The following is a 26,834-nucleotide window of genomic DNA, read 5'->3' as shown; positions in this document are numbered from 1 at the left end:
TTCCACCACATGGGTCACGGGCATTTGACTTCATCTGAATCTGTGGGTAACTATGCATTGTTCAGGTCATGATAAATCATCTCTAGTATGAGTAATTCCCTCAGTAACATGATACCTCTCTCTATTTCAGTCCATTTCCCTGGGCCCCATGTAATATCCTCCTTGAAGGGATGGATATCTTTCCGTCATGCTTGACAGGAGTTGTCTCCAGAGACTGAGGATTATATCCCTCTTCCAATTGCCTTGTCAATGCCCCCTTCCCTAGAAAGTGATCCCAGCTGCTTGGGTTCACAGTCTTTTAATTCAAAACTACTAGCCCCATTATCCCAGCATTGGAACAGCCAGGTGATAACATGCTCACCTGCTTGACAGATAAAATCTTTTTGCATATTTTGTGGCTCATTCAGGGATAGTGATCTGTCTCTTCCTCTTGTTCCTGTGGTGGCCCTGCTCTGTCCTTTACTGAATGAGTCTATTTTCATGTCCAGTTCTTCTTGCATGTAGGGGCAAATGACACCAATACAGGTTGGTTCTCTGCATCACTCATCACCAGGGGCCTGACTAGTTGCCATGCCAGTCAGAGACCTAAGCAGCTGCAGCTAGTTGCCTAACTCGAAACAAGATTGGAACCACCACATTCAGCATTCCTAGCAATAGGATCAGGACCAGAAACAGGGTGTTTTCAACATCCCAAGGGTGTTCCCAAGACTTTCAGATTTCTTAAATGCTTCTCTAATTAGCCTGGAGAAGGGGGAGATGTAGGAAGATGTCTCCCCCATAGGTTGGCTCTCCGAGAAAAATCAGAAGGTGTAATCACTAACTGTTTCCACTAGATGGCTCCCGAAGTACAGAAGTGAGGACAATACCGAGTCCTCACACCAGAATAGTTTCATGATCAAAGATCACAGCAGATCACATGCCAGTATCACAAAGTAAAAAAAGATGAGAACCAGGCCCCAGGGGTGATAAATACCAAATCAACAGCTTAATTGCAGCATATGTTTGCTAACATAATGCAAATACGAGACCAAGCTTAACAACTCGGAGCAAACAAATAAACATTACTACCAGTGACTATTAAACCGATCTGTCATTACCTCAATCCTTCGAGAACCATGTCAGGTGCCAAAAAGCACTGTTGTAGCCAGCAACTAAGTACCATGCTGTTGCTTGCTCACTCCTTTCCCCACCCCAGTGGGAGATGGGAAAGAAAATCAGTGATAGGTGAAACTTGTGGGTTGAGACAAGAACAAGTTAATAACTGAAATAAAGGAAAACATAGTAACAACAACAACTATTGTAATGAAAAGGAGTGAGAAACAAAGAGAGGGGAATTAAACCCAAGGGCGGTGGGAGGGAAACCAAAATGACCAAGTGATACACAATTCAGTTCCTCGCCACAGGCTGATCGATGCCCAGCCAGATCCTGAGCAACAATCAGCTCCCCCAGCTATATACTGAGCACGATGTTCTATAGCATGGAATATCCCTTTGCCTAGTTCGGGTCAGCTGCCCAGGTTCTGCTGCCTCCCAGCTTCTTGTGCACCTGCTCAGTGGTAGAGCATGGGAAATTTGAGAAGTCCTTATCTAGAATAAGCACAACTTAGCAACAACTGAAACATCAGCATGTTATCAATATATTCTCGTATTAAATTCAACACACAGGATTGTACCAGCTACTAGGAAGGAAATTAACTCATTGTCCTGGTTTTGGCTGGGATAGAGTTAGCAGAATTGCTAAGAAAACACCAAGTTTCAAACTAGTTATAAAGAACCATGGATTGCCATTTAGACCGTAATTTTTGTTTTTAACATCTTGGGCAATATCCATAAGGGATATCAATGCTACTGCCTCAATTATGCCATTAAAACGCTACTTTGCCAGGTTACTAAGGTTACTAGTTAACCATCACTTGATTTCAGACACGGAACTAAAAGAGAGACATACATAAGAATCACATTTTCAGTCCACCATACAGTGCTCAAATGAGATCAAGTGCAAGTGAGCACAGGAGCGTTCATTTGGCTAGTCTGTTCTAGGGAGACTAACACTGTGCTGCGCTAGTAAAACGCACTGCACAGCCGCTGAACAGAGGACATGGATTGCACTAAGAAAAGTGCGAGTTCATCAGCGTTTGTCTTCTCATCTCTCAAGCTGTATCTTCAGATAAGAAATACAGAACAAGCACAATGAGACAAATGAAAAGCATCCTGTGTCTATTTGTGTGTGGGGTTAAGCAAAAAGCTAAAACAGCAGGACTTTATTCCTTGCCCTTGCTCACTGTCCTGGTACCAACTTCCTATACTAGATAGGCACTTTCTGTATCCAGTAGACAACCCCTGAAGAATACACTTGCTGTCTTCTAGCAAGTGAATTTAGGTACGTACCAAACACAGCCTTTGCCTGCCACTGCTGCCACACACACCCACAAGTGTCATACTTTTGAAGTATGCAACAAATGTTTTCTTGGAATGTGTCCATTAAGTTTTAAAAATACTTAGTCTGACACACAGAAACCAGAGAGCTACTCAGAAAAAACTGCTATCGTGCGAACAGGAGCAAATATGCCCACTGATTTAAGAGTGTGATTTGCTTCATCTCAAGTTTTCCTTAAATCCCACCTTTAGGTAAAAATCCAATTCATTAAATAAAAAAAAAAAATATTTTTTAAGTAAAAAAAAATATCATACTGTATCCACACTAGAAGTAGACAGAAGGTACTGATGCTCATACAAGGGCAGAAGGAAGAAAAAAAGAAAGGAAGATGAAACTGGTGCACTACATGTTTCAGATCCTAGCTCTGCACACATTTTAGCTAGGGCTTTTGCAGCAAGGTCTTGCTAAAACATGCTAACAAGAACACTGATTTAACACAAGCTTTACTCCAAACACTTCAATTTTAAATACAGTATTACAAACCTTGCTCCTGTTTTAGGCATCCACATATTTTCCTTTTAGGTTGTAAAATGCTCGTCTTTGTAGACACCTTTGTCTCAATAACACATTAGAAGTTTAAATACCTTGACTTCCTTTCGCTTGCTGTCTTCATCTGCTTCATGTTCCACCACACCTTGAGTTAGATTTGTGTAGTTTGCTAGTTTATTAAGAAGAGATGACACCATGGGATTACTATCCATTTCTTCCTGTTGGGATTTTAAGAATACTGCATTTATTAAATAGGTTTTTTAATCATCATAATTTTATGATAATACTTCAAACACATACTTAACAGGTCAACCCTGATTCACCTAAATAAAAAATTAGCATGACAAAATACCATCAGCTTTCAACCCACAAGAGTTCTAAATCTTTCTAGAAGTCTAATGCTACATGGCTATCTTGCAACATTTCTTTCACTTTTTTACACTGTCTTACAATGTGTAGCTTGTACAGCTGGAATATAAGGCAAATCTAGAGAAGAGCCATTGTTAATTGTAAAAATCTATTTCTACCACAATACAGTTTTTAGGGGATTGTACTGGCAGGGTCGAGTCAGAGTGTTTTTCCAGCATCTTGCTTATGTCTAGAGAGTGTCCTCAAATGATTCTCTCTAGCAGCACTTAAGGATCACTCTCAAACCTGCTGTTGCAGGCTTATATATATTTTACCTTAAACCATGCATACTACTTCCAAAGTATTCACTGTTTGAAAATACTGGTACATATACATATCATATATAATTGCATGTATATAATATTACTTGACACAGAAATCAGCCCGCTTTCTTTAGCCAAGTGTCTGCTACAAAACAAAAACATGCTAAAACAAATAATAAATCCAGAGGAAGCATATACAATAAAACTATTCCAAGAAAAGTGGAACCGAAGAATTCAACCAAGCACACAAGATCAAATGTTGGAAGGAAGGTAAGAGATCAGGGCAGCAAACAGAAAGACAAGAACCAAGGTATCTCTGTCTGAGGCGTTAGGTCATGATAATCATGTTTGTAATAACCAAACTTCTTTGTAACATTCATACAAAAGTTCAAAACATAGGTTAGCTGAAAACATGGGAAGAATAAGAATGCAGGAAAACCACTGTGAAACGTATGTACTACCAAAAAATATTTACCACTACTACGGCAATGGTGATGAAGTCACTAGAAGGCTTTGAAGGCAACACTATAACTGCATGGTCTATATAGTCTGAGATATGCAAAAGATAGTCATTGTTATACCATCAGCTGAGGATTTAATACCAGCGGCTATTCAAAATAGCTGATGCAAGCATATATTCAAAGGAGATTAAGGACAAAAAGCAGCTATAACAATTTAATCAACACTGAGGAACACAGCAACTAATTTGAACAACAGGTTTTGGACATTGCTTTACAGAATACAGCTTGAATGAGAGAAATTCAGTGACAAAACTCCACTACCATGGTTTCTGTCAGAAATAGTAAGAAATTGCATACGTGACAAATAAAGAAAATTAATGACCAACACGACTTTGACCCTTAGCACAATCTTCTCTAAGACTTGGTGAGAAATGGTGAGAATACTTTATTTGGGTCACGCAGAAAGAAGGAACTGAAAGATCACGTCTTCTGTGCAAAGATACGTAAAAAGAAGAAGAAAACAGCATAAAGGGTCACAGTGCCATGATCTCACTGCTATTACAGAGACACGGTGGGATAGCTCATGACCAGATTGCTACATACTTTTTAGGACACAGGCCAGCAAGAAGAGGGGGTGGAGTTGCTCTTTATGTGAAGAAGCAACTGGACTGTATCGAGCTTTCCTTGGGGGTGGATTCACAATGAGTCAAGACCTTATGGCTAAAGATTAAGGGGCTGGCAGACATGGGGGACACTGTTGTGGGTGTTTGCTGCAGGCCACCTGATCAGGAAAAGCAAGTTGATGAGACCTTCTACAAACAACTGGAGGTAGCCCCTCATTCTCATGGGGGACCTCAACCTCCCTGATACCTTCTCAGAAAGACAACACTGCTAGGTTCATGCAGTCCAGGAGGTTTCTGCAGAGCGCTGCTGGTAATGTTTTGACACAGGTGGTGAGGGAACCAAAGAGGTGAGGTGTGCTCTTAGACCTCATGTTCACAAACAAAGAGGGACTGCTTGGGGATGCGAAGGTCAGGGGCAGACTTGGCTGCAGTGACCACAAGACAATGGAGTTTGGAATCCTGCATGGAGGAAGTAGGGCAATAAATAGGACTGCAACCCTGGACTTCAGAAGAGCTAACTTTGGCCTCTTCAAGGACCTGCTTGGAGGAAGCCCATGCATTAGGGTTCTACAAGGTAGCAGGGTCCAAGAGAGCTACCTAATATTCAAGCACCACTTCCCCCAAGTTCAATATAGCTGCAACCCCATGAGCAGGAAATGGAGCAAAGGTGGCAGGAGGCCTGCATGAAGAGGAAGGAGCTAGTGGCAAAGCACAAAGAGAAAAAGGAAGTTTACGGGATGTGGAAAAAGGGACAGGCCACTTGGGAGGAATATAGGGATGCTGTCAGCACATGCAGGGAAGCAACAAGGAAGGCTAAGGTCTGTTTGGAATTAAATCTGTAGAGGGATCTCAAGGACCGCAAGAAGGGCTTCTGCAAGAACATCAGCAGTGCAAGGGTGATTGGAGAAACGCGAGCTTGCTGCTCAGTGAGGTGGGTGCCCTGGTGACAAAGGACACAAAGAAGCCAGAGCTACTGAATGTCGTCTTTGCTTCAGTCTTCACTATCCAGTTTGGTGCTCTGCTTTCCCAGAGCCTGGAGGCAAGAGAGGAAGTCTGGAGAAAGGAAGACTTTCCCTTGATTGAGGAGAATGACATTAGAGATCACTTAAGCAAACCTGACACCCACAAATCCATGGCTCCCAATAGGATGCACCCCCAAGTGCTGCGGGAGCTGGCAGATGTTACTGCCAAGCCACTCCATCTTTGAAATGTCATGGCAGACAGGAGGGGTGCCTGGGGACTGGAGGAAAGCCAGTGTCACTCATGTCTTCAAAAAGGGCAAGGAGAAGGACCCAGGAAACTACAGACCAATCAACCCCACTTCCATCCCTGGAAAGGTGATGGAACAACTCATCCTGGAGGTCATCTCAAAGCATGTGGCAAAAAGCAGATCACCAGGAGTAGTCAACATGCATTCACCAAGGGGGTATCATGCCTGACCAACCTGATAGCCGCCTATGATGGAATAACTGGCTGAGTAGATGAGAGGAGAGTGGTAGAGGTTGTTCACTTTGGCCTCAGCAAGGCTTCTGACACTATCTCCCGTAACATCCTCGTAGCGTAGAGAAGCTCAGAAAGTGTGGTAGATGAGTGGACAGTGAGGTGGGCTGAGAACTGGCTGAAGGGCAGAGCTCACAGGGTTGTGAGCAGTGGCACAGTCTGTCTGGTGGCCTGTAGCCAGCGGTGTTCCCCAGCAGTCAGTGCTGGGTCCAGTCCTGTTCAACTTACTCATCAGTGACCTGGATGAGGGGCCAGAGCGCACCCTCAGCAAGTCTGCGGATGATACAAAACTGGGAGGAGTGGCTGATGCACCAGGAGGCTTCGCTGCCATTCAGCGAGACCTGGACAGGCTGGAGAGCTGGGCAGAGAGGAACCTAATGGAGTTCAACAAAGGCAAGTGCAAGGTCCTGCCCCTGGGGAGGAACACCCCCTGCACCAGCACAGGCTGGGGCTGACCTGGGCTGGAAGGCAGCTCTGCGGAGAAGGGCCTGGGAGTTCTGGTGGGCAGCAAGTTGCCCACGAGCCAGCAGTGTGCCCTGGTGGCCAAGAAGGCCAATGGCACCCTGGGGCGCATTGGGAGGAGCGTGGCCAGCAGGTCAATGGAGGTTATCCTCCCGCTATACTCTGCTGTGATGAGGCCACATCTGGAGTTCTATGTCCCACTTTGGACTCCCCAGTTCCAGAGAGACAGGGATCTACTGGAGAGGGTCCAGTGGATGACTACAAAGGATGAGGGGACTGGAGCATCTCCCTTGTGAGGAAAGGCTGAAAGACCCGAGCGTCTTTAGCCTGGAAAAGAGAAGACAGAGGGATCTTATCAATGCCGACAAATACCCTAAGGGTGGGTGTCAAGAGGATGGGGCCAGGCTGTTTTCAGTGGTGCCCAGCGACAGGACAACGGGCAGTGGGCACAAACTGCAACACAGCAAGTTCCATCTCAATATGAGGAAAATCACTCTGAGGGTGACAGAGCACTGGCACAGGCTGCCCAGAGAAGCTGTGGAGTCTCCTCCTCAGACTGAATGGAGGCATTCAAAGCCCACCTGGTTCCGCTTCCGTGCAACCTGCTCTAGATGAACCTGCTTTAGCAGGGGTTGGACTAGATGGGTCTCCATAGGTCCCTCCCAACCTTGACCATTCTATGAAGAGGTCTACAAGAAAACAGTGGGCAGAATACAACAGCAGGATGGCTAAGCAAACCAGGTTGGAAGGACCTTGTTTACTGTTAATAGCAAGCATCAAAGCAAGACCAGCTGATGTTGCTAGAGCAGATCAACTTGAGTTAAACTTCACTAAAAGTACTACTTCATTGCAAGTGTTGCACTTAAATATACCATATCAGATTTTTTTTTCATGTAAATGATTGCAATCATTCAGTGAATTAAACATGTATTAAGCTTGCATGATAAGGCAGATGTTTCTATTAGAAAGTAGAAATAGCTGTGGTATGCTCTACACTGTAACTGGACAATACAACCAAGTCATGGCCTATCGCAGTTCCAGTTTGGTTTATAGTTTTGCAGCTTTAAGAAAAGTCTTTATTTACCCCTGTTCAATATAATATCAATAAAATAAGCCTTTTAAAACTGGATACTGCTTTGTTAAACGCACTACATTTAAGCTTCAGCAACCTTCTCCAATAACAGTTTCTAGAGCCTACCATAGAAATGCTTATCTTCACTTTAATGCATATCAAAATTATTGTTCTTGCCTATACCGATAAACTAAAACATAGAAGGAAGAAAAAAAAAAAAAATCTTAGCACATCATTACATCACGCAAATTCACTGAAAAGCAATGTTACCAAACTACTGAAATGTTATTCAAATGATTTTCCCCCCACTAAATTTCAGAAGAGAAAGAAAACAGTGTTGCATTTTTTCATCTTACTAGCAGAACCTCAATCTAAGGTGAAATATGTTTTGGGGATATTTAACTTACCTCAAAGAGAGCCATATTCTTTCCTTCATACATGTTTTCTCTGTCCATCTCTGCATTGTTAATAAACGGACTACTTTCCCTGGCAATCCCATCCCCTGGTGGAAGAGCGCAACAATCAGAAACAAAAGGAAAAGAAAAAAGACGAGGTATACCATAAAAGGAATAGTAAGAACTTATTCTATCTAATACTGGAGGTGGCTGCCAAACACTATGTCTTCAGCCCAGACACATGGGCTCAACGTCCTCATTTAAGGAAAATAAGTTTACCAGTCTGATCACTGTATAGTGTTTTGCCTTTTAAATATTACTTACTACTCCTCAATACATATACTGGTATCTCCCCTCTCCCACCTTTCTAGGTTGCTTAAAATAAAAGCACTTGATAATAGTACTTCACATAATCTTTCTGGGCAGCAAGAACAACCTACCTTTTCATTACTGCTGACTCTCTCAAAACAAGCTCCAGTAGTTGAGCCAGGATTTATTTTAAAAATCATGTAAAAGGAATTCTTTTGTAAAGCTTGTGGGGACTCTCCATGATGTGCTAATATTGTTATGGTTTAACCCCAGCCAGCAATTAAGTACCACGCAGTTGCTCACTCACACACCCTACACTCACACAATCTTCTGGGATGGGGAAGAGAATCAGAAAAAGGTGAAACTCATGGGTTGAGATAAGAACAATTTGATAATTGAAATAAAAAAATAAGGGTGTGTGTGAGAAAAATAAAACCCATGAAAAAACAAGTGATGCACAATTCAGTTGCTCACCACCTGCTGACCGATGCCCAGCCAGACCCTGAGCAGCGATCAGCCCACCCCAGCCAACCCTCCCCCCAGTTACACACTGAGCATGGTTCTACGGTATGGAATATCCCTTTGCCTAGTTGGGTCGGCTGCCCAAGCTCTGCTCCCTCCCAGCTTCTTGTGCACCTGCTCAGTGGCAGAGCATGGGAAACTTGGAAAGTCCTTGATCTAGAATAAGCACAACTTAGCAACAATTGAAGCATCAGTGTGTTATCAACATATTCTCATATTAAATCCAAACACAGCACTGTACCAGCTACTAGGAAGAAAATTAACTCTATTCCAGATGAAACCAGGACACATTTTTTTCTATTCCTTATTGAAATATCAATCTCATTAAGCTGCAGCAAACCTGACCTGCTTTGGCACACCTCTGGAAAAAAAACAAAAAAAACCCAAAGCCCCCACACACAACACAGCACACTTTCACTGCCTTCCAGCCCATGTAATACAAAAGCTGTTACATGCCAATGCTGTTACAACATTGGCATTTCCAAGTAGCCTCAAGTGCTTGCCTACGCCACTTCACCTGGCTGCTTTTGCCCTTATATTCACAAGTTACATCAATAGCACCTATACAATCTCTTCACTATAGAATTAAGAAACCGCAGGAGGACAAGCTGTACTCTTTTCCCCTGTGTCCCCCACTCTGCCCCCTCCAGGACACCTCCCCCCACATGAAGTCCCAGAACAAAGCTCTCGCAAACATGGACACAAGTCTTAGCACAAAGTATTATCTTCTAATAAAGACAGAAATAGATCTCAGTCCCTCAAGCAGATAAGTGACTACATCCCCGACAGATTTCCTACCACTCTCCGTAACTCCCTTGTCCAATAGACTCTCCATAGTATCACTATACTTACCGGTATCATGACAAAGCCGCCGCACACTATCATAAAAGACTCAAGAGACAGCTATTGTCTATTAGGGCTCTAGAATTAATTCCATGATCCAGAGAAGAACTGTTGATGAATTCATTCACAGCTACTGTTCTTATCCAATGTATCTCCTCCCACACATAGCTTTCAGCTTTCATTTTCCTGTTTCTCTACAGTTCATTAATTGGTCTCCCATTGCTTTGAGTCCTACAGCCTGGGTAGGTCCCCCTCCTCCAACAATGCTTAATGCAAGGCCAGAAGAAAGAACGCTGTGAACACAGAAGAATCTCCCTCACAGACCAGCACCTTGAGATGTTTCACAGTGCATGAAACATGCTGGTTTGGCACGAGATTACCTGAGAAATTGGTATTTCTCCTTTAATCAGCTCCACTGTACTCAGAAGATTCAGTTAGGTTTTCCATAGACAACAAAAAATAGCTCTGTACCCAAGCAAATACATACAGATTCCTCTCATCATTTTGCTAATGTGTACAAGCACTGAACTTCCTAGTTAAGACACTGCAGTTTCTTCCCAAGATTTTTGGAACAATGTATTTCTTTTAGCTCCATTCCTTGAATCTGCCTTATTTTTGTTGAAGTTTTCAGAAAACGTTCATTAAAAAGCACATTCCAAGCTAAAATAAAAATAAGGTTGCTTGATATTTGTCCTGCTAAGACTACACTTCTATTGACTTTCTCACCTATTGACAGCCAGTAGCTGTACTTATTAAATATTTGTACTCCTTTTGGGGTACTTCCAACCCCTTCAGAAAGGATTACGCTTCAGTAAGTGAGCTGGGGAATTTCAAGTATTGTTTTTCTCTCATACAGAGTGTAATGTCACTAGAGTTACTCCTCCAGCAGGTATCTAAAACATCAGAAGGGTAGGCAAATGAATAATGCGAATGAGTATTCACAATTCTGAGGTTAAAGAATACACTTTCTGGAGGCACAGTACCGAGATGCTGATTTTTAAGCATTTTAAATTGTAGGTAGAATAGTGAAGTCTTATATGCTTGTTTTTTTGAAACAGTTACTTGGCTGTGCTCTGAGCTCTTTCATATTGGAGCAAAAGGTCTCTAACAAACAAGTCTTGTCAAATGCACCTAAGACTTCACATGGAAAAGCCACAGAACTCAGGTTTCAAATTCTTCAAATCCTTTTCCAGTGTTTCCCACCAACGTTCTACCTATTTTAAAGCTTTCTAATGCTAGTCTTCAGAATAGCATGTCACCACCAGGCTCTGGAGAAGTCTTCTGATTATTACAGTTGTCTCTTTTTGTATTTTGTGAATGTTTGGCACAGCTATTTGAAAGAGGATCAATACTGGAAAAGCAACCACAAAAATGTACTGACAAGTACTCTCTCATGTGCAGTTGGCTGACTAATCCTACAATTATGAACACCTATGAACAAGCTCCTTTGAGTTTTCAGCATTGTTGTCAACAAAATCATATTTGACTGTAAATTAAAACAAACACTACCTTTGGGAGCACATTTATTTAATATGCTTAGACATACAGTGAGCCTTAAAAACATGTAACTCAAACAGCGATGTATTATACCATCCAGTAAAAAGAACTAGTTTTAGGACCTCAACACAAAGTCAACAATATATTGAAGTTAACAAAATAAGCTATCCCAATCTTCAGGTCATCCCTTCTTCAAAAGAAGGGATTCATTTGAAAACCAGAACTAAAAAAAAAAAAAAAAAAGCAGGATTTACACTTTCCACAAATGCGGTAAACATCACCTCTGGTGCATCAAGTGGAAATGAGCAAACAGAAAAAATTGTTTTGGTTGCTTCCACAGAGGTAACATGGAATATAGAAATACGTATTTCATTCCACTAGCCAGTCTCAAGCCATTTATAGCTTTATGTTTTAACCCTACTCCCTCAAATTCTGTGTGGAAGCTTAAAGACAATCAAACCATAGAATCATTAAGGTTGGAAAAGACCCTTAAGATCAGAGTCCAACAATTAACCTAACACTACCAAGTCCACCAATAAACCATGCCCCTAAGCACCACACCTATAGATCCTTTAAAATACCTCCAAGGATGGTGACCCAACCACTTTCCTGGGCAGCCGGTTCCAATGCCTGACAAGCAAATCATCTTTCCCACAGGCTTCTTTGAAATTGCGCCAACTTAAACTCTTCTCAGGCATGGAGGCGAGTTAAACATACAAAAAAAATTCTAACTTCCAATGTAGCTTTAGACGTTCCTCTAAGATGCACACATCTTCTGGAATCCAACTACACCTTCTGCAATTAAAGCACTCCAAAAAATTCTATACTTACTGTTGCTTGATTTCTGAAAGTAATTCATGTTATGAGGGTTTACAGGCAGAAATCTTAAATCTGAATTAGATTACCAGCCCATCTGAGCCACTCATCTGGGACCACCACTGGTATTAAGAGATTCATAAGAAAGGCAAATTAAAACAACAACAGTCTTCCATGGTCTTGATTATGGTACGTCTCCTCTGTCTTACAACACACAAAAACCACACCTGTTGATGTGCCACTCCATTCCACCCAACGTAAGGTGACCAAAGCCTAAGCTCCAGAAATAAATCTGTGTCCCGTCCCCCCCGAAATACATACTTAAAAATTATTATTACTATTTTTTAATCTGCTATGGGATGTTCACATACTGTAACACAACCCCTGTGCTTACTGATGGACCAGCAGACAAAGTAAAGTCATAACTAGTGTACTTTTCCTAGAAGCCTGTCTGGCATTTTCTGTATTGATGGGACATGCAAAAACTCCTACTCTTGATTTCTAGAGACACTCAAACACTGCCACCAGTGTAACTATATTTACATGGAAATTAGCTGCAATATTCTATTTTCTACATGAGATACACAGCTGTAAGCAGAGAAGGCAGGAGATATGTCTTGTTTGGGAGGTAATATTCAGAATGTTCATGTAGATGATCACAGCATTCACTCCCACATACCCTAGCCCCCCAACTGCTGATGAACCGTAACCCACACAAGTTATCACAAACCACCCTAGTCTCACACTAGCTGCAAGTTTAGAACTGCCAATGCCATTAGATGGTTTCTCCTTAACATTTCCACATACCAAACAAAACTTACGTCAGAAATATGTCTGTGTGTCACAGTTCAAAGTGTTGGTCAAACAGGCAGAAGACAGCACTTTGTTCAAATTCCTCAAGAAGTTTCAGAGCAATGATCCTCACAAACACTGACAGGTAGAATACTTGGAGTTATGTTAACAGTTGCTAAGCTGATCCAAACTGATGCATTTTATACAGTGTAGGACAGAACCCAACAATACAGCTGAAACAGGCAGAAGCCACCTTTGCCACCAAAGAGGTGGCCCTCTCACTTCCTACTCACCCGTTTGCATCCCCGTATCACACTTCCTCACACAAACAGAACTATTCATTCTAAGTGCAACAGTGGTGTGTTCTTAATGCTGAGTTGGGAGGGAGTTGCTTTGCTTTTGGTTTTATTCTTGCTGCTACGTCCTTAGCATCGACACCAATATTACTAAATCACAGAACTATAGTGGTTGGGTTTCTCCCTTTCCCACTCATCCCCAGGCCCCTGAATCAAAAGAGGTAGAGTATGAAATAAATAAATAAATAAATAAATAAATAGTTACAAGGTGTCTAAAGAGAAGCGGAGCAGGCCTTGGCGTAAAAGAAGGAAATGATCAAGTGATCCTAAATTTGCATTAGGATGCCTGTTCAAGAGATTAAGGACAAAAATGTTAGACCATCTAATCTGATTTCCTGTCTTTCCACTGGTCACAGAATTTAATTTCTGCATTAGGCTCTATAACTGTGAAAAAAAAACATACTGAAAACTGACCAGTGTATCTCTTGATGCTTCCAGAACTGAAATAAGAAGGAAAAAAAATCTATTTATCTTTATAAAGATTAAGGTTTTCTTAATGACTTGAAAAATTTCAAACAAGTTGTTCCTTATGTCTATTTAAATTTTGCTTTTTTCAAACTTGTAACTATAACATCCTAGTACACCTTCCAAATTTAACCACTCACACTTAATATTTTCTATCTGTGAAACTAACAATACTTATCAAATCACTTTGAGGTTCCTTTTGAAAAACTGAAACACTTCTGTGCATAAAACATTTTCCTAACCTTCAATAATTTTTGGCAGCAATCTCTCCAGTTTTTAAGTTAAGCAAAAAAATAAAATAAAATTCAAACTTCAGAAGTCAAAACACAGCCTTCTAACACTAGTCTCAATCATGCTATTTACAGAAGTATAATCATCACCTCTCTACTCCCAAGGATCAGCTAGCCCTCCTTACCACAGTATTAAACCAAGCTCATGCTATTCTATTCCAGTCTGACCCCTAAATCCTTCCCAGATTCACTGCTTCCTCACTGTCCCACACTGTAGCTGTCATTATTGTTCACATTCAATAAGTGCTCCTATTTCCCTTTGCATTCAAACACATTCTGTCCAAAAAAACAGCATGACAAGAGACAGATGCTTGCAAGAATTCAACATCTATCTGAAAAATAAAAGCGGATTTGTTTTACATGACAAAAGATTACAGGTGGTATTCAAAGAAGAAAGAGGGATCTAAAACTTTTGAACCACATGGCCTGAAATAAGATAGCTTGGCTAAGATAAGGTGTAACTGTTTTCTAAACAAGCACACGTGTAAAACTAAAAAGCTTTGCTTTCCACTAGAAATTTCTAGCTTTATATGCTGTTGTCTAAAGCAGAACACAGTTGAAGAATACTACTTCGCAGAAAAGTCATAACCTTTCATAGTTTCTAAAGAGCAACTCAATTACACTCAATGTACCTTGAAGTAGTTTCTGGTTTCTGATTAGCCAGATACAGATGAAAAATAACAGTTAATAAAAAATATGGTAGCATTTTCATTAAGTTAGTATTTGGCCACATTAGAATACACTACAGACCAAGAATATGAACATGAGATCCGGTCCGTGCAAGAGTAAACAAGCATTTACCATTCATGTAAATAAACTTCACAAAGTAAAAAGCACCTAACTTACAAGTCACTAAAACTGACATATAGAAGCGTCACGTCCAAGAAAGCTGCCTGTGGCAAAAACTGTAATTCCATGCTCTCTATCATGCATATTTCCTATATGCCCAAATTTTCGATTGGCAGGCAACTAAAGAGAACTCACACAATCCTGAAAATGTAACTTTTTACCACTCCTAATCCAAACATATATAGAAGTATTCGTTAGAGCTTTAACATAAACTCAAATTTTCCAACTTGACCTCGCTTTAATTCAAATTATGAAAAGGCAGGAATAACTTTGAACAAATCTTACCTCTGAATTTTTGTATCAGATGAGTTTAAGAATTGAGTGCAATCTACTTCAAAGTTGTAGGTTATTTGGATTTTTTAGTAAAGAAATGTCTAAATATGTTTACTATATCACCAATTTCTTGTATTATTTTTATCAGTGACGAGCGCAATTTATGTAAGTTATCCTGAAAAGCAGAACAAGGTGTACTTAAGCTCCTTATAAACCCTTTTACATAATGGAGGATTCTAATATTACATCCATCACCTACCTTATCAACATCACTAAAATTTAGCTTTCCTTTACTTAGGCTACTACTATAATCAAGCACAGCCTATTTCTAATGAAAACATACTGAAAAAGCTCTTTATAAATTCTTTCTAATATAGCTGGAAGTACAAACCCTGCTATTTCAGAAGAAGAGTCATTAGAATTGTGGTATTGTCTTTTAAAAAGAGACTCACTTGGATTTGGCCCACTTTCTTCATAGTCTTGTTCACTCATGATTAAGGAAAAAATCAAGTCATTCCCCTCTGCTGATTCTTCACGTATCAAGAATTGAAACAGGGAACTGACAGTTGCTTCCTCTCAGCTTTGTGTAAGACCTTAAATCCTGTTTCTTACTAGTATTGGATTAATCCTGAAACAAGTCATTAAGGCTTTACGCAGCGTGAAGCATGCACATGACACAGAACTACATGACAGTCACAGAACTCTCTAAAGAGAATTAAGCTGGAGGATTTCCGTCAGGAATAAACACTATGCTTAGTGAAACGGGCAGGATCAAGTTACTAAAACATCCCACGTCTTCACCTAATATTAAATACATTTAAAGTTTTCTTTCCATCAAATAAATTCACTTCAAAATGCTTCCACTAAACAGATCAAGACACATTAGCAATAAGTAGTATTAACCCATTTGAAAGATCTATCTACTATTAAAAAAAGCCCATTTTATTCATCAAGTATATACTGCCAAATCTTAACCAAGTTAACTGTAAATATAGCTGCTAAACATTGATTTTATGTAGGAAAGAGCCTGCATTAATTGCAATTAAGATGTAGCATATAAAAAGCACTTTATAATTCTAGCAACTCTGTAAGCATTCTTTTTAAAATCAAGTATTTTGAAATTATAAAGGGGTCCTCTTTAAGACTGGCTGCATAATTTGTTAATTCTCTTTCAAATCAGACATATCCCCATTTTCCAGTTTATGCATTAATCTATTTCACACATTCTATACCAGACAAACAATATCATACAACCTGTTTTGATTCTATTAAAGGGACGTTACTGCTTAGAACAGGCTAGTTCCTGTAAGCAAATCTTTGAATTACATCCAAAATCTGCTTTTCTCTGTGATCCTAACACCCTATGCCACAAGCATGGTCAACTGTGGAAAGGCTGAAAGGGTTGAAGGCTCCTTCCAAGCCCACTTTCCAAAGTTCCTCCATCCTAGAACCAGCTCTGGTGCTTGCTGGGCCTCTAAGAGAGCTGCTTTAACTCACCAATGCTGCAAAAGCCTGCCTCCATGTACCTCCCATCTTGATTTTTTGGATCCCACACCCCACCCCGGGAATGCTTCTTGTTCCTCACTAAGAAAAATATAGTGGCCTGTGCAACTCCTCAGCAGATGTTCCACAAAGCAAGAAAGGCCAGTAAAGGGATAGAGATGGGACTGGTCACTAATCGATGGCAGCAAGCTATCTGGTTGTTTATCTTCATGTCCTGGGAAGTTTCTATCAGGACATTTCTACAGGTAACAAAGCGAAGTTCTGATGTATTTTCAAGGATGTTCTAAACTTTCCTTTCTGAAGCTAGAAGAAAAACATGCAAGCTTCCCATCCTTCAGGACTGGAATTAATCTCCTAAAGGTTTTATTCTCTTCATAAAGTAAGTTTGTAGGAAGATGCTTTTAATTTTTAGAAGTTTCAAACTTGCGTGTCCCTTGTTCTATTTCTTGCCTTCTGACAAGTTTTCAATTTCTTCTTTGAAAGAGAAAGGATTTTTTTCAGAAGATAAAAGTTTAAAAACAATTAATAATAATTTTTGCACAGCAGTTACCACTCAACATCTTGCCTCCAAAAGGCTCCCAGAATGACCTCCTAAACAGGTTGAATGCTGCTTATTTTTGGTTGCTATGGGTTAGCTAAAGGATACAGCTAATTAAGGTACCTGACTAAGAATGCTAGCTGCTGAAATCAGGAAGCAGATAATAAAAACCGTCCAATTGACACAAACATTATTAAGCCACACTTTCCTATAGCTGTGATTCTAGGGCAATCATTTCTGTGATTCAGGGACCACCTTTTAAGTTCATATACTGTTAACTGCTCATTAATCCATTTCTGATGATTACCGTCAGACCTTGAAAAATAAGTAGGTAACACTTCTGATGCCCTAAAACTCAAGGATGGCAATTTTGAAGGTTGAAAAGCTGCCAAAGAAACAGTTATACCTCTTGCAAAGCAGGGTCAGGGCAGCATAGCAAGAACGTAGTGTCGCACAACCTAATGCATCAAAACTTTGTCCAGTTTTGCAACTATTGAAAAATTGCATATCAAATCAGAGTCTGCAGTTTTCATAGACTTCATGCATAGGTTGACCTTGGCTAGTCGCCAGGCACCCACCAAGCTGCTCCATCACCCACCCCCACCCCCCGCCTCAGCAAGGCAGGAGGAGAAAATAAGATTAAAAAGTTCGTGGGTCAAGACAAGGACAGGGAGATCACTCAGCAATTAGTCATGGGCAAAACAGATTGACTTGGGGAAATGAATTTAATTTACTGTCAATTAATAAGAGAGCAGGGTAATGAGAAATAAGAACAAACCTAGAAACACCTTCCCCTCACCCCTCCCTTCTTCCCAGGCTCAACTTCACTCCCGATTTCTCTACCTCCTCCCCCCGCGCAGCACTAGGGGTCAGGAAACAGGCATTGCAGTCAGTTCATTACATGGGATCTCTGCCGCTCTTTCCTCCTCACGCTCTTCCCCTGCTCACCCTTGGTGCGACAGATCTCCACGACCTTCTCCAACATAGGGTCCTTCCTACAAGCTGTAGTTCTTCAAGTACTGCTCCAGCACGGGTCCTTTCCATAGGGTCACCAGTCCTTCAGGAACAGACTGCTCCAGCATGGGTCCCCCCTGGGGTCACAGGTCCTGCCAGCAAACCTGCTCTGGCATGGGCTCCTCTCCACAGCCAACAGCTCCTGCCAGAAGCCTGCTCCAGCCTCCTTCAGGGCACATCCACCTGCTGTAGTGTAGGGTCCTCCATGGGCTGCAGGGGGGATATCTGCTCTACTGTGGGCCTCCATGGACTGCTGGGGACAACCTGCATCATACCGCCATGGTCCTTCACCATGGCCTGCAGGGGAATCTCCTCTGCTCTGGCACCTGGTGCACTTCCTGCCTCCTCCTACACTGACCTTGGTGTCTGCAGGGGATTTTCTCTCACATATTACTCTTCTCTCTTAGATGCTGTTGTGCAGCGTTGTTTTTTTTTTTGTGGGTTTTTTTTTTGTTTTTTTTTTTTTTACCTTTTCTTACCAACATCACCAATGGGCTCAGCTTTGGCTGGTGGCAGGCCCCTCTTGGCAGCCAGCAAAACTGACTGTGTGACATGGGGGCAAGCTTCTGGCATCTTCTCACAGAAACCACCCCTGTAGCCCCCCCGCTACCCAATGCGCTTCACCATGTATTTTTGTTTCAGCAGGGAAGGAAAGAATGTTCATAACCACTGCCAGGAGCGATGACACCTTCTCCATGGAATTTGTCTTTGCTGCCTGTGCTGGTTGTGGCTGGGACAGAGTTAATTTTCCTCGCAGCAGCTACTACGGGGCTATGTTTTGGATCTGTGCTGGGAACAGCATTGATAACGCAGAGATGTTTTCATTACTGCTGAGGGTGCCTGCACAGAGCCGAGGGCTGTTCTGCCTCTCACCCCACCCGCAGCGAGCAGGCTGGGGGGCACAAGGGGCTGGGAGGGGCACGGCTGGGACAGCTGCCCCCAGCAGACCCATGCATAGGGTCTGCTGCATAGGACACCATGCTCAGCACAAAGCTGGGGGAAGGAGGAAGCAGCGGGGGATGTCTGGAGTGTACAAAAAGAAAAACGGGTAGGAGAAACCATTTAAATTGGTAGAATTCATTTTAACCAAGCAACGCATTGCGGGGGTAGAGCAGGATGGAACACTCAAGCTTTAATATTTCTACTCAGATTCAGAAAATATGTCCCCTGTGATAACATTCTATAGTTCATTAGTCTGGAGAGCAAGTAAAAATAGTGCTAATTGTTTCATTCCCCATGCTTTAGTATCTATTTTTATGTAAAGCAACAACAGAGTTCAAAGATGCAGGAAAAATTATTCAGGACAGTGCTGCCAAGAGAGTGTTCTTCTGTGTTGGGCTGAAACAATACTGTTTTTTTGCAATGAGCTGATTGAAGGAAATAAAGCCTCTTCAAACATCTTTTCAAAACCAACTGGTTTTCTGTCATTAGCTAGTTTTTTGCCAATTTGGCTCCCTAAAACAGTTCACAAGCAGTAGCACTAGAGAGACTAGAAATACTTTTTTTCCCCAGCAGCAGCAGCTAATAAAATCTGCTGCTACGCAGTAACAAACTACACCCCTTACCAAAAGCAACCTTTACAACACTACCTGTGAGCATTTCACAGGGTCACGTCACAATTTTAACACCACATTACAAGCAAAGTTCTGTTATGAAAACCAGTAAAAACCAGTTACACCAGAAGACGTTTACTCACCACATTCTGATGGCTGCAAAAGTATTATCACCAAAAGAAAAGTCAGCAATAAGAGATCACAGTAATAATATTTTCATTACAGGATCAGAGAACTTAAAATTACGAGGGTTGACATCACTATATTTGATGTTCCCTTCTCCTGGAATATATTATTTTAAAGTTACTTTATGACTAGAATTATTTACATTTAGCTCTTTAGGCAATAAGTACAGTAAAAGAACATTAGCACTTCACTCACAAAAAATTAACACAAGAGATATAAATTATTATTTTTATTCTGTTTCAGTTATTAAGATCCCCTACTTCACAAAAAAACGGTCAAAACTGCAACGGTCTAAAACAAGTGTTTGACCAGTTACAAAATGCCAAGTGACCACTTACTCCACAGCGATGTTAGTTAATTCTGCCTCCTTTATTTGCCCCCATTTCCCTTCAGGCTATCAATAGCTAACAGAAACACTTATATTCACCATGATACATACAGCTGTATTCAACAGTGAAAGGATCAACTACAGCACCTTGGCAGAGCTGGGCATACATCAGAACAGGCAATGCCCCTCAAAGCCAAGTATAACTCCCATGCCTGTGATCAAATGTCAGCCGTGCGTTTATCTGCAACAGGAATATTTTCCATTCCAACATTGTATTACACAAGATGACACCCGGGTGCTGACGAAGGACACCCAACAGAATCTCCCTTTACGGAAGCTCTATCTCACATGCCTAAGAGAGTTCTTTGAAAGAATCCACAAGCAGACGGATAATGGAAACCTAATTTATACAGTTTGCCAAGATCTCCAAAAGACATCTGATTAAGTCCTTCTCTGAACATACTCAGGGCAACAGAGCAGCCATAGAATAAGAGAGAAGATAGAAGATAAGCCAGAGGTAAATAACCGAGTAAGAAAATAGAAGACAAATATGGTCTTCTCTCAGAGATGGTCACTGAAGTTGTGCTGGGACACATGCCGTTCCACACATTAATAAAAAACAGTAACAAAAATAAAAAAACATGAGGTGCCAGAGATGTGACAGTGAAACCATTTCAAGTTATTTAGGATAGTCAAGGTACAGGCTGACTGTGGAGAGGTGCAGATCTCCAAGACTAAATGACTGTTAAACCAACAGGCAAAATCTGATGCAGAAATTTAAGAGTAGATATATGCATACGTGAAGGAATGCAATCCTAAACCAGTTGGGCTCCAACTGATTGTTACCTCTCATGAATGAGATAGTCTCGTTGTGATTGTTTCATAAAAACACTAGTTCAATAATCACTTTTCAAACCACAGTCTGAACATTGGGAATGAAATGAGGGAAAAGTCCATGTTAGACAAAGGTGTGGAGAGGAAAAAAAAAATATATATATCACTGCTTGTTCACAACTTGATTACCATGCACAGTTCTGGAACCTCCCCCATTTCAAAATGAACAGAAGTGAGAAAAAGTTCAGAGGAAGACAGAAAGTAGAACAATTAAGTATGGAATAGCTTCCATGCAAAGAATGATCAAATAAAAAAAGTCTTCAGTTTGGAAAAGTGATAATAGTGTTAAGATGGGACAAGGTTAATAATCTTGAGTGATCTGGAGAGGGACCTGACAAGTATTAACGTGATTTGATGCCCTTAATCTGATGACTGGATCAGAAAACAAACAAGAGGTAACTTGCCTTTAAGCAGCAGATCTTACTGCCACAGTTTCTCAAGTGCCAAAAACATATGTTAATTCCCGACTACATAGACAACGTAAGAAAAATTCACTGACTGTGTTTAGAATACAAACATTTAGAACACACTCTAAACTCACCAAAAAATGAGAAACAAATCCAGTTTCATTGAAGAATCATCTTTTTCTGGCCCACAAGTTGTTAAAGCCTGGAAGAACGTGTGGAAAACAGTATCATATTTGCCAACTCATGCTTGCATGCATATCCCTAGACCTGAACCTTTAGCTGGCTAAGCAGATGAGCAAGGCAGAGAGGGATAACTAACCTGGGGAGAGATTAAAGAAGAAAAAAGTGAAGACATCAGTTTGCATTTTTTCAGGATACAGAAAACTGGACAAACTGCAATGGGATGAAGGGAAACATGTAAAACCATATTTTTCTGTACAGATGAAGTTCTGAACTACAGACTGGTTCTATGTTTGAGCAGAAGCCAACAGAGTATACTGGATATCTCAGTGAGATTAGCTTGTCTTCCCTCTGTTGCATATACACCTGCCTCAACCATTTTCTGGTTTTCCAGGAATTAGCATTTTACAGGAATTCACAGCATTCATGCTACTTTAGTTACGTGATGACTTCTTGGTAGATGACCAGGTTAATCACTGATATGCTTTGTATTTGAGGGTCTTCAATTTAAGAGTTTGCAGGAGTTAGTTCTCTTACTGGTTTCTAAAACAGACACTGCTGTGGCTAGGTAAATAATACTATGAGATTCTAAAAATACTAGTTATGCTTTGAAACAGCTGACATGCAGACCTGCTAATGAAAGACAGATTTGATTAACTTTACAAAGCTTTGCCAGTTATCCAATAGTCATTACTGACACATGAGAAGAAAACAAACAAAAAACTGAATACAAATTAAAGCCAGAATTTCTCACAAAAGTTCATCCATTATCGCCTACCACCTGTTTCCTTCTCCTCTTCAGCCAGTTACTACTTCCTGAATACCCTTCCCTGGGAGTGTGTTTTAAACACATGAAAAGACACAGGTACATATGGTTCTGCACAGGCACATATGCCTTCTGATATTTTGTGCATATTTGAGTCAGCAGGCTCCAACACTCAATGACATGGTTCAGTCCAAGCATAACACTCTACCTCCCTACTATTCCAAAGTACTACTCTGGCAAATGCTATAATCAGCCAAAGAGCCACTCACCCATGTCTTCCCCTCCTTCACACATGTGAGGGTGTCACATAATCATCTGAAATTCTATAGACTTCTATTTTTTTGGTTATGAAGAAGTGAAGAGCATAGAGTAAGAACATCCCAATTTACTCCATTATCACATAGGTAAGTATCAGATAAGAACATGTGAAAGGGGATAAATGCATGGAATGGTAAGATACCAGAGCTACTTTACTGGTGATCTAATGGTTAAACAACATACACAACCTGCTGTGTTTTTTTGTTGTTGGGTTTTGGTTGGTTGGCTTTGTAGATTTTTTTTTTTAAAAAAACAAGGTACTAGTGCAGTCAAATGAATTCCAGAACTACTTGGGTTTTAAGCCAGACAATTCAATCAAAACTGACAAAATTCTAGATTCCTGAACAACTGGAACAGAATTGTACACTGAGCTATACAGGCAAAGGATGAGCCAAAGGGGATGTTCCCATTCTCCCTCCTTTTTATCTCCACCTCTGCTCTCAGCCTTACCTGCCTCCCACCTTGACACAAGTCCAGCCATTCACAGACTTTCTGCAGTGCTCGCTCACCTCAACTCCCGAACAGGGGAAGCATGTTTTTCCCTCTGCAGTTTAGTTTTCTGCCAGTTTAGCACGTTGAACCAGCCCAGCAAAGTGTCTGATGAGCACCAAGGTCAAATGCAGGAAAAAGGAAGGGCACCCTGGGAAGGAAGTGGTTTACTCCCTTGCGTTTTCCTTAAGGCTGGAGCAAGGAGAAAGGCAAATACTCCTTCTCCAAGCAGCAGGCTTTCAGATGAGCTTAACTGCAACTGGTTTTAGCTATACTAATATTTTAGGATCCTTTACAGTTTTCAGAAGAATGAGTCAAGGAGAATTATTTGATTACACAGCATTACCTTCAATTTTATGTATTACAGGTTTACATACCACAAACATCCATATAATACCCAAGGCAACATTCAGTATGTCCTAAACCTCTGCATCTGAGTATAGCATTTAATCTCGTAATGAAGGCAGAGCTCTCTGACTGTATCTTGTCTACAAGTTGATGCCTTCTCTCTTCCAGATCTTCCTCTCTACTCCCCGTTTTACAGGCACATTAACAGGAAGTCATACATAAATACATCCATTCACATGATACAGATCCAGAACAGGAGATAATTCAAATATATTGTACAAATGTAACCGCTAGTCCACACAAATTCTACTTGACTGCATGAATAATTTTTTTTCTTTCTTTATTTAACCACCACTCTAAAGGTTAGAGATAAGCCACTATAAGAGTGCCAGTACCACTCTTACCCTCACTCTCCCAAGATTTCCAAACGCTTGATACACACACAGGTTCTAACAACTCCTGTCTAACTACGCCTGTATTTTGAGATGTCATCTGAGCAAACACCGCAATCCACGCCTTTCTGACCAGCTCTTCTAACATGAGGGTGGCTGCCCAAACAGATTCACATTGCGCTGCAGTCATCCATCCAGCATAGGAAACAAACTGTTGCCACAGTTTATACTATTTTATTTAGTTTGAAAGAAAAAAGTGGCAGCTATTAGGACACTTGCTCACTGCTTGAATACGCCAAAGGAAATGCAACTACACAGTGTATATATCTTTCATAGGTAGGTAGGGGTCTGGGGGGAGAAAACAACCTGACTTTGTCAGCTTGGTGCTTTACTGGACCATCTTCCCAAGGAGTCTTTACGCAAAATGAAGTTATAATAACGTAAATATATTGTTCGTCAAACACCCGTTTTCATCTCTTTACATTCACACCCTACATCACATGGTATTACCCTTACTTATCTGTGATCTATACCACAAAAAGAAGCCATCATTACAAGGAGTCGCGTTTTGCAAAATCCCATTTTCCCCTGCGATCACCTAAGAAACACCCCAAACCCCTGGGAGCGCCGCCTGTAACAGCGCCCGACCCGCCGCGCAGGACGCGCCCGCCGCCGCGGAAGCCCCGCCCCCTGCCCCGCCCCCGCTGCCGGCGGGGAGAGCGCGGGGGCTGCTGAGCTCAAGCCGCCGCTTCCCGGGAGCGCCCCGGCACCGCGGCCCCCGCCGCTCCCGCCCCCCAGCGGGCGGGCAGAGCCCGGCACCCCGCTGCAGGGGGCTCCTCCAGCCAGGCCCCCACCCAGCTCCACCGCGGGCTCCGCTCTGCCCCCCCGGCGGCCCCAGGGGCAAGGCCTGGCAGGAGGCGCGGCTCCCAGCGCTCCGACAGGTACCGAGCGCCCACCCCGCCCGGAGCACGGCCGCCGGTGCGAGAGCACAGGGACCCGGGGCAGTCCGCGCCGCCCTCCCGCCTCTCTAGTGAGCGCCAGCGGGACGGGGCTTCTAAACAGCGCTTAACGGCTGGACCTGACGAACTCGGAGGTCTTTCCCGACCTGCGCGGGCAGCGGCACCGACCGGGCCGGCTCGCTCCGGCAGGCGGGAGGTGGCCGGGCCGCCCCACGCCGCCCTCGGGCTGCCTCGCTCCGCCGCCCGCGAGCACTTCCTCCTCTGGGCCAGCGGCGAGCGCTTGTGGAAACAAAGAGAAACCAGCTCCCGGCCACCGCGGGCGCCAGACCTTCGCCCTCTTCCCCAGCGCACTCCTCCACTTGGGCAGGTGGCGCCGGCACCGCCCGCCGCAGGGAAGCGGCGCGGTCCCCCCCGGAGGCTGCGGGGGCCCACCGGCGGCCGGCCGGCCTGCCCCGCTCCCCCGCGCAACGAGCGCCGGCGCTGCCCTCGGGCGCTGCCCCCCAGCACTTCCCCGCCTCGCTCACCGGAGCCCCGGTCCCTCTCGTCTTCCTCCTCCTCCTCCTCCTCCTGCCGCTGCCCATCCCGCTCCGCCGGCCCCCGCTCCTCGCCCTGCGCCTCTACCGGCACCACGGTGAAGCTGGTCGGCATGGCGCAGCCGGCCCCGGGACCCGCTGGCGCCTCCTCCCCGGGCAGCAGGCAGGGTACGGCGGGCGCTGCCGCCTGCCTCACGTGAGAGCCATTTCCTCACGCAGCGGGGGGCGGCGGCCGGCACCGAGCCCCCGCCCGCCCCCGCCCCTCGCCGCCTGACTGACGGCGCTGCCGCTGCTCCGGGGGGAGGCGGGGGCCGGGTCGCGGCGGGGCCCCCTCGGGGCCGAGGAGGAAGGGGACGGGGGTGCTGCGAGGAGCTCGTGTTTACATACACGCAACTTGCCCGCTCGGAGCCGCGGCGAGTGGGCGGGAGGGTTCGCGCTGCCGCGCAGGGGAGCGGCGGGCTCCGGCGGGGAGAAGCCTCGGCCGCGGGTCAGGCTGCCGCGGGGCGGGCAGCCCGGGGCGGGGGGCGAGGGGGCCCGAGCCGCCCGGGGCCGTGCTGTCGGCTTCCAGCTGCGGCCGTGGGGCACAGAAAATGCCTCTCCTCTCAAGCCGTGCCTTGTAGGTGGGCTGGCAGCACCGGGCGGCTGCGCCGGGGGTCCCAGCCGACAGCCTGCCAAAGGCAACCAGAGCGGGCTGCGGGGCCCTGACCCCCGGCCCTGAGGCGATGGCAGCGGGCGGAAGGCCCGAGCAGGAGCTGTGTGGGTCGCTTTTCGGACAGGTGGTGGAGAAGGCCCGCCTGCGCCTTGGGACCGCCGGGAGATGCTGACGGTTCCCAGAAATCGGCTCTCCGAGGCGGCAGCCGTGTGCGGCGGGCACCGCTGGAGGCCCGGGGTCAGTGTCTGGGCTCTGACCCGAAGTGAGGCAGAACCAGTGAACCGGTGATGGGCACTGGATCAAATCAAGTATTAATGGTGTAGCACTAGTGATGAGCTGTAGCTCTTGGCTACCTTAAACTTACTTCCCAGAGGAGGCTGCAACAGCTCCGCTCCAGGAGTAGAGAAAACACACTTGGAAGCCGAGGGCCTTTTCCTTGTTTCCTGCTGTTCTGCCTTCCCAGCAAAGTGCTAGAATAGAGCAGAAAGACTCTATGCATGTCAGTCTTTGCCTGTGCGTTTCAAAGGGGGCTCTGGTGGATTTGTGGGTCCCATACCTCGGTGGGATGGCAGATGTCTGTGGCTTTCAGAGGGGGCGGGGAAAGTGATTCTGGCCATCAAAGGTGGCAGTGAAGTGGCAGATGAGGTGGGAG

The 26,834-nt window shown here is 43.6% G+C and overlaps 1 protein-coding gene across 7 annotated transcripts in view; it reads right to left on the bottom strand.

Annotated features, from left to right (window-relative positions):
- The window catches only part of LOC119145980 (solute carrier family 12 member 7-like), a 77,490-nt gene extending 51,753 nt beyond the window's left edge, over nt 1–25,737 (bottom strand). For 2 of the 7 annotated variants that reach the window (XM_037382880.1, XM_037382881.1), the window contains exons 1-3: nt 25,522–25,736; nt 8,123–8,217; nt 3,022–3,144 (exon numbers count right to left, since the gene is read on the bottom strand). In XM_037382880.1, coding sequence (XP_037238777.1) covers nt 3,022–3,144; nt 8,123–8,217; nt 25,522–25,645 — 342 coding nt within the window. In that variant the 5' untranslated portion in view covers nt 25,646–25,736. Of the gene's footprint in view, nt 1–3,021; nt 3,145–8,122; nt 8,218–15,574; nt 15,708–21,679; nt 21,748–25,521 lie in introns of those variants that run through there. The other 5 variants (XM_037382884.1, XM_037382885.1, XM_037382887.1 and 2 more) reach the window with 4 other exon arrangements.
- Nucleotides 25,738–26,834: the final 1,097 nt, after the last annotated feature.

Source organism: Falco rusticolus, chromosome 4, assembly GCF_015220075.1.
Source record: "Falco rusticolus isolate bFalRus1 chromosome 4, bFalRus1.pri, whole genome shotgun sequence".
Classification (NCBI taxonomy): domain Eukaryota; kingdom Metazoa; phylum Chordata; class Aves; order Falconiformes; family Falconidae; genus Falco; species Falco rusticolus.
Note: the sequence above shows the minus strand (reverse complement) of the source record. Positions and strands in the feature narration are given on the sequence as shown.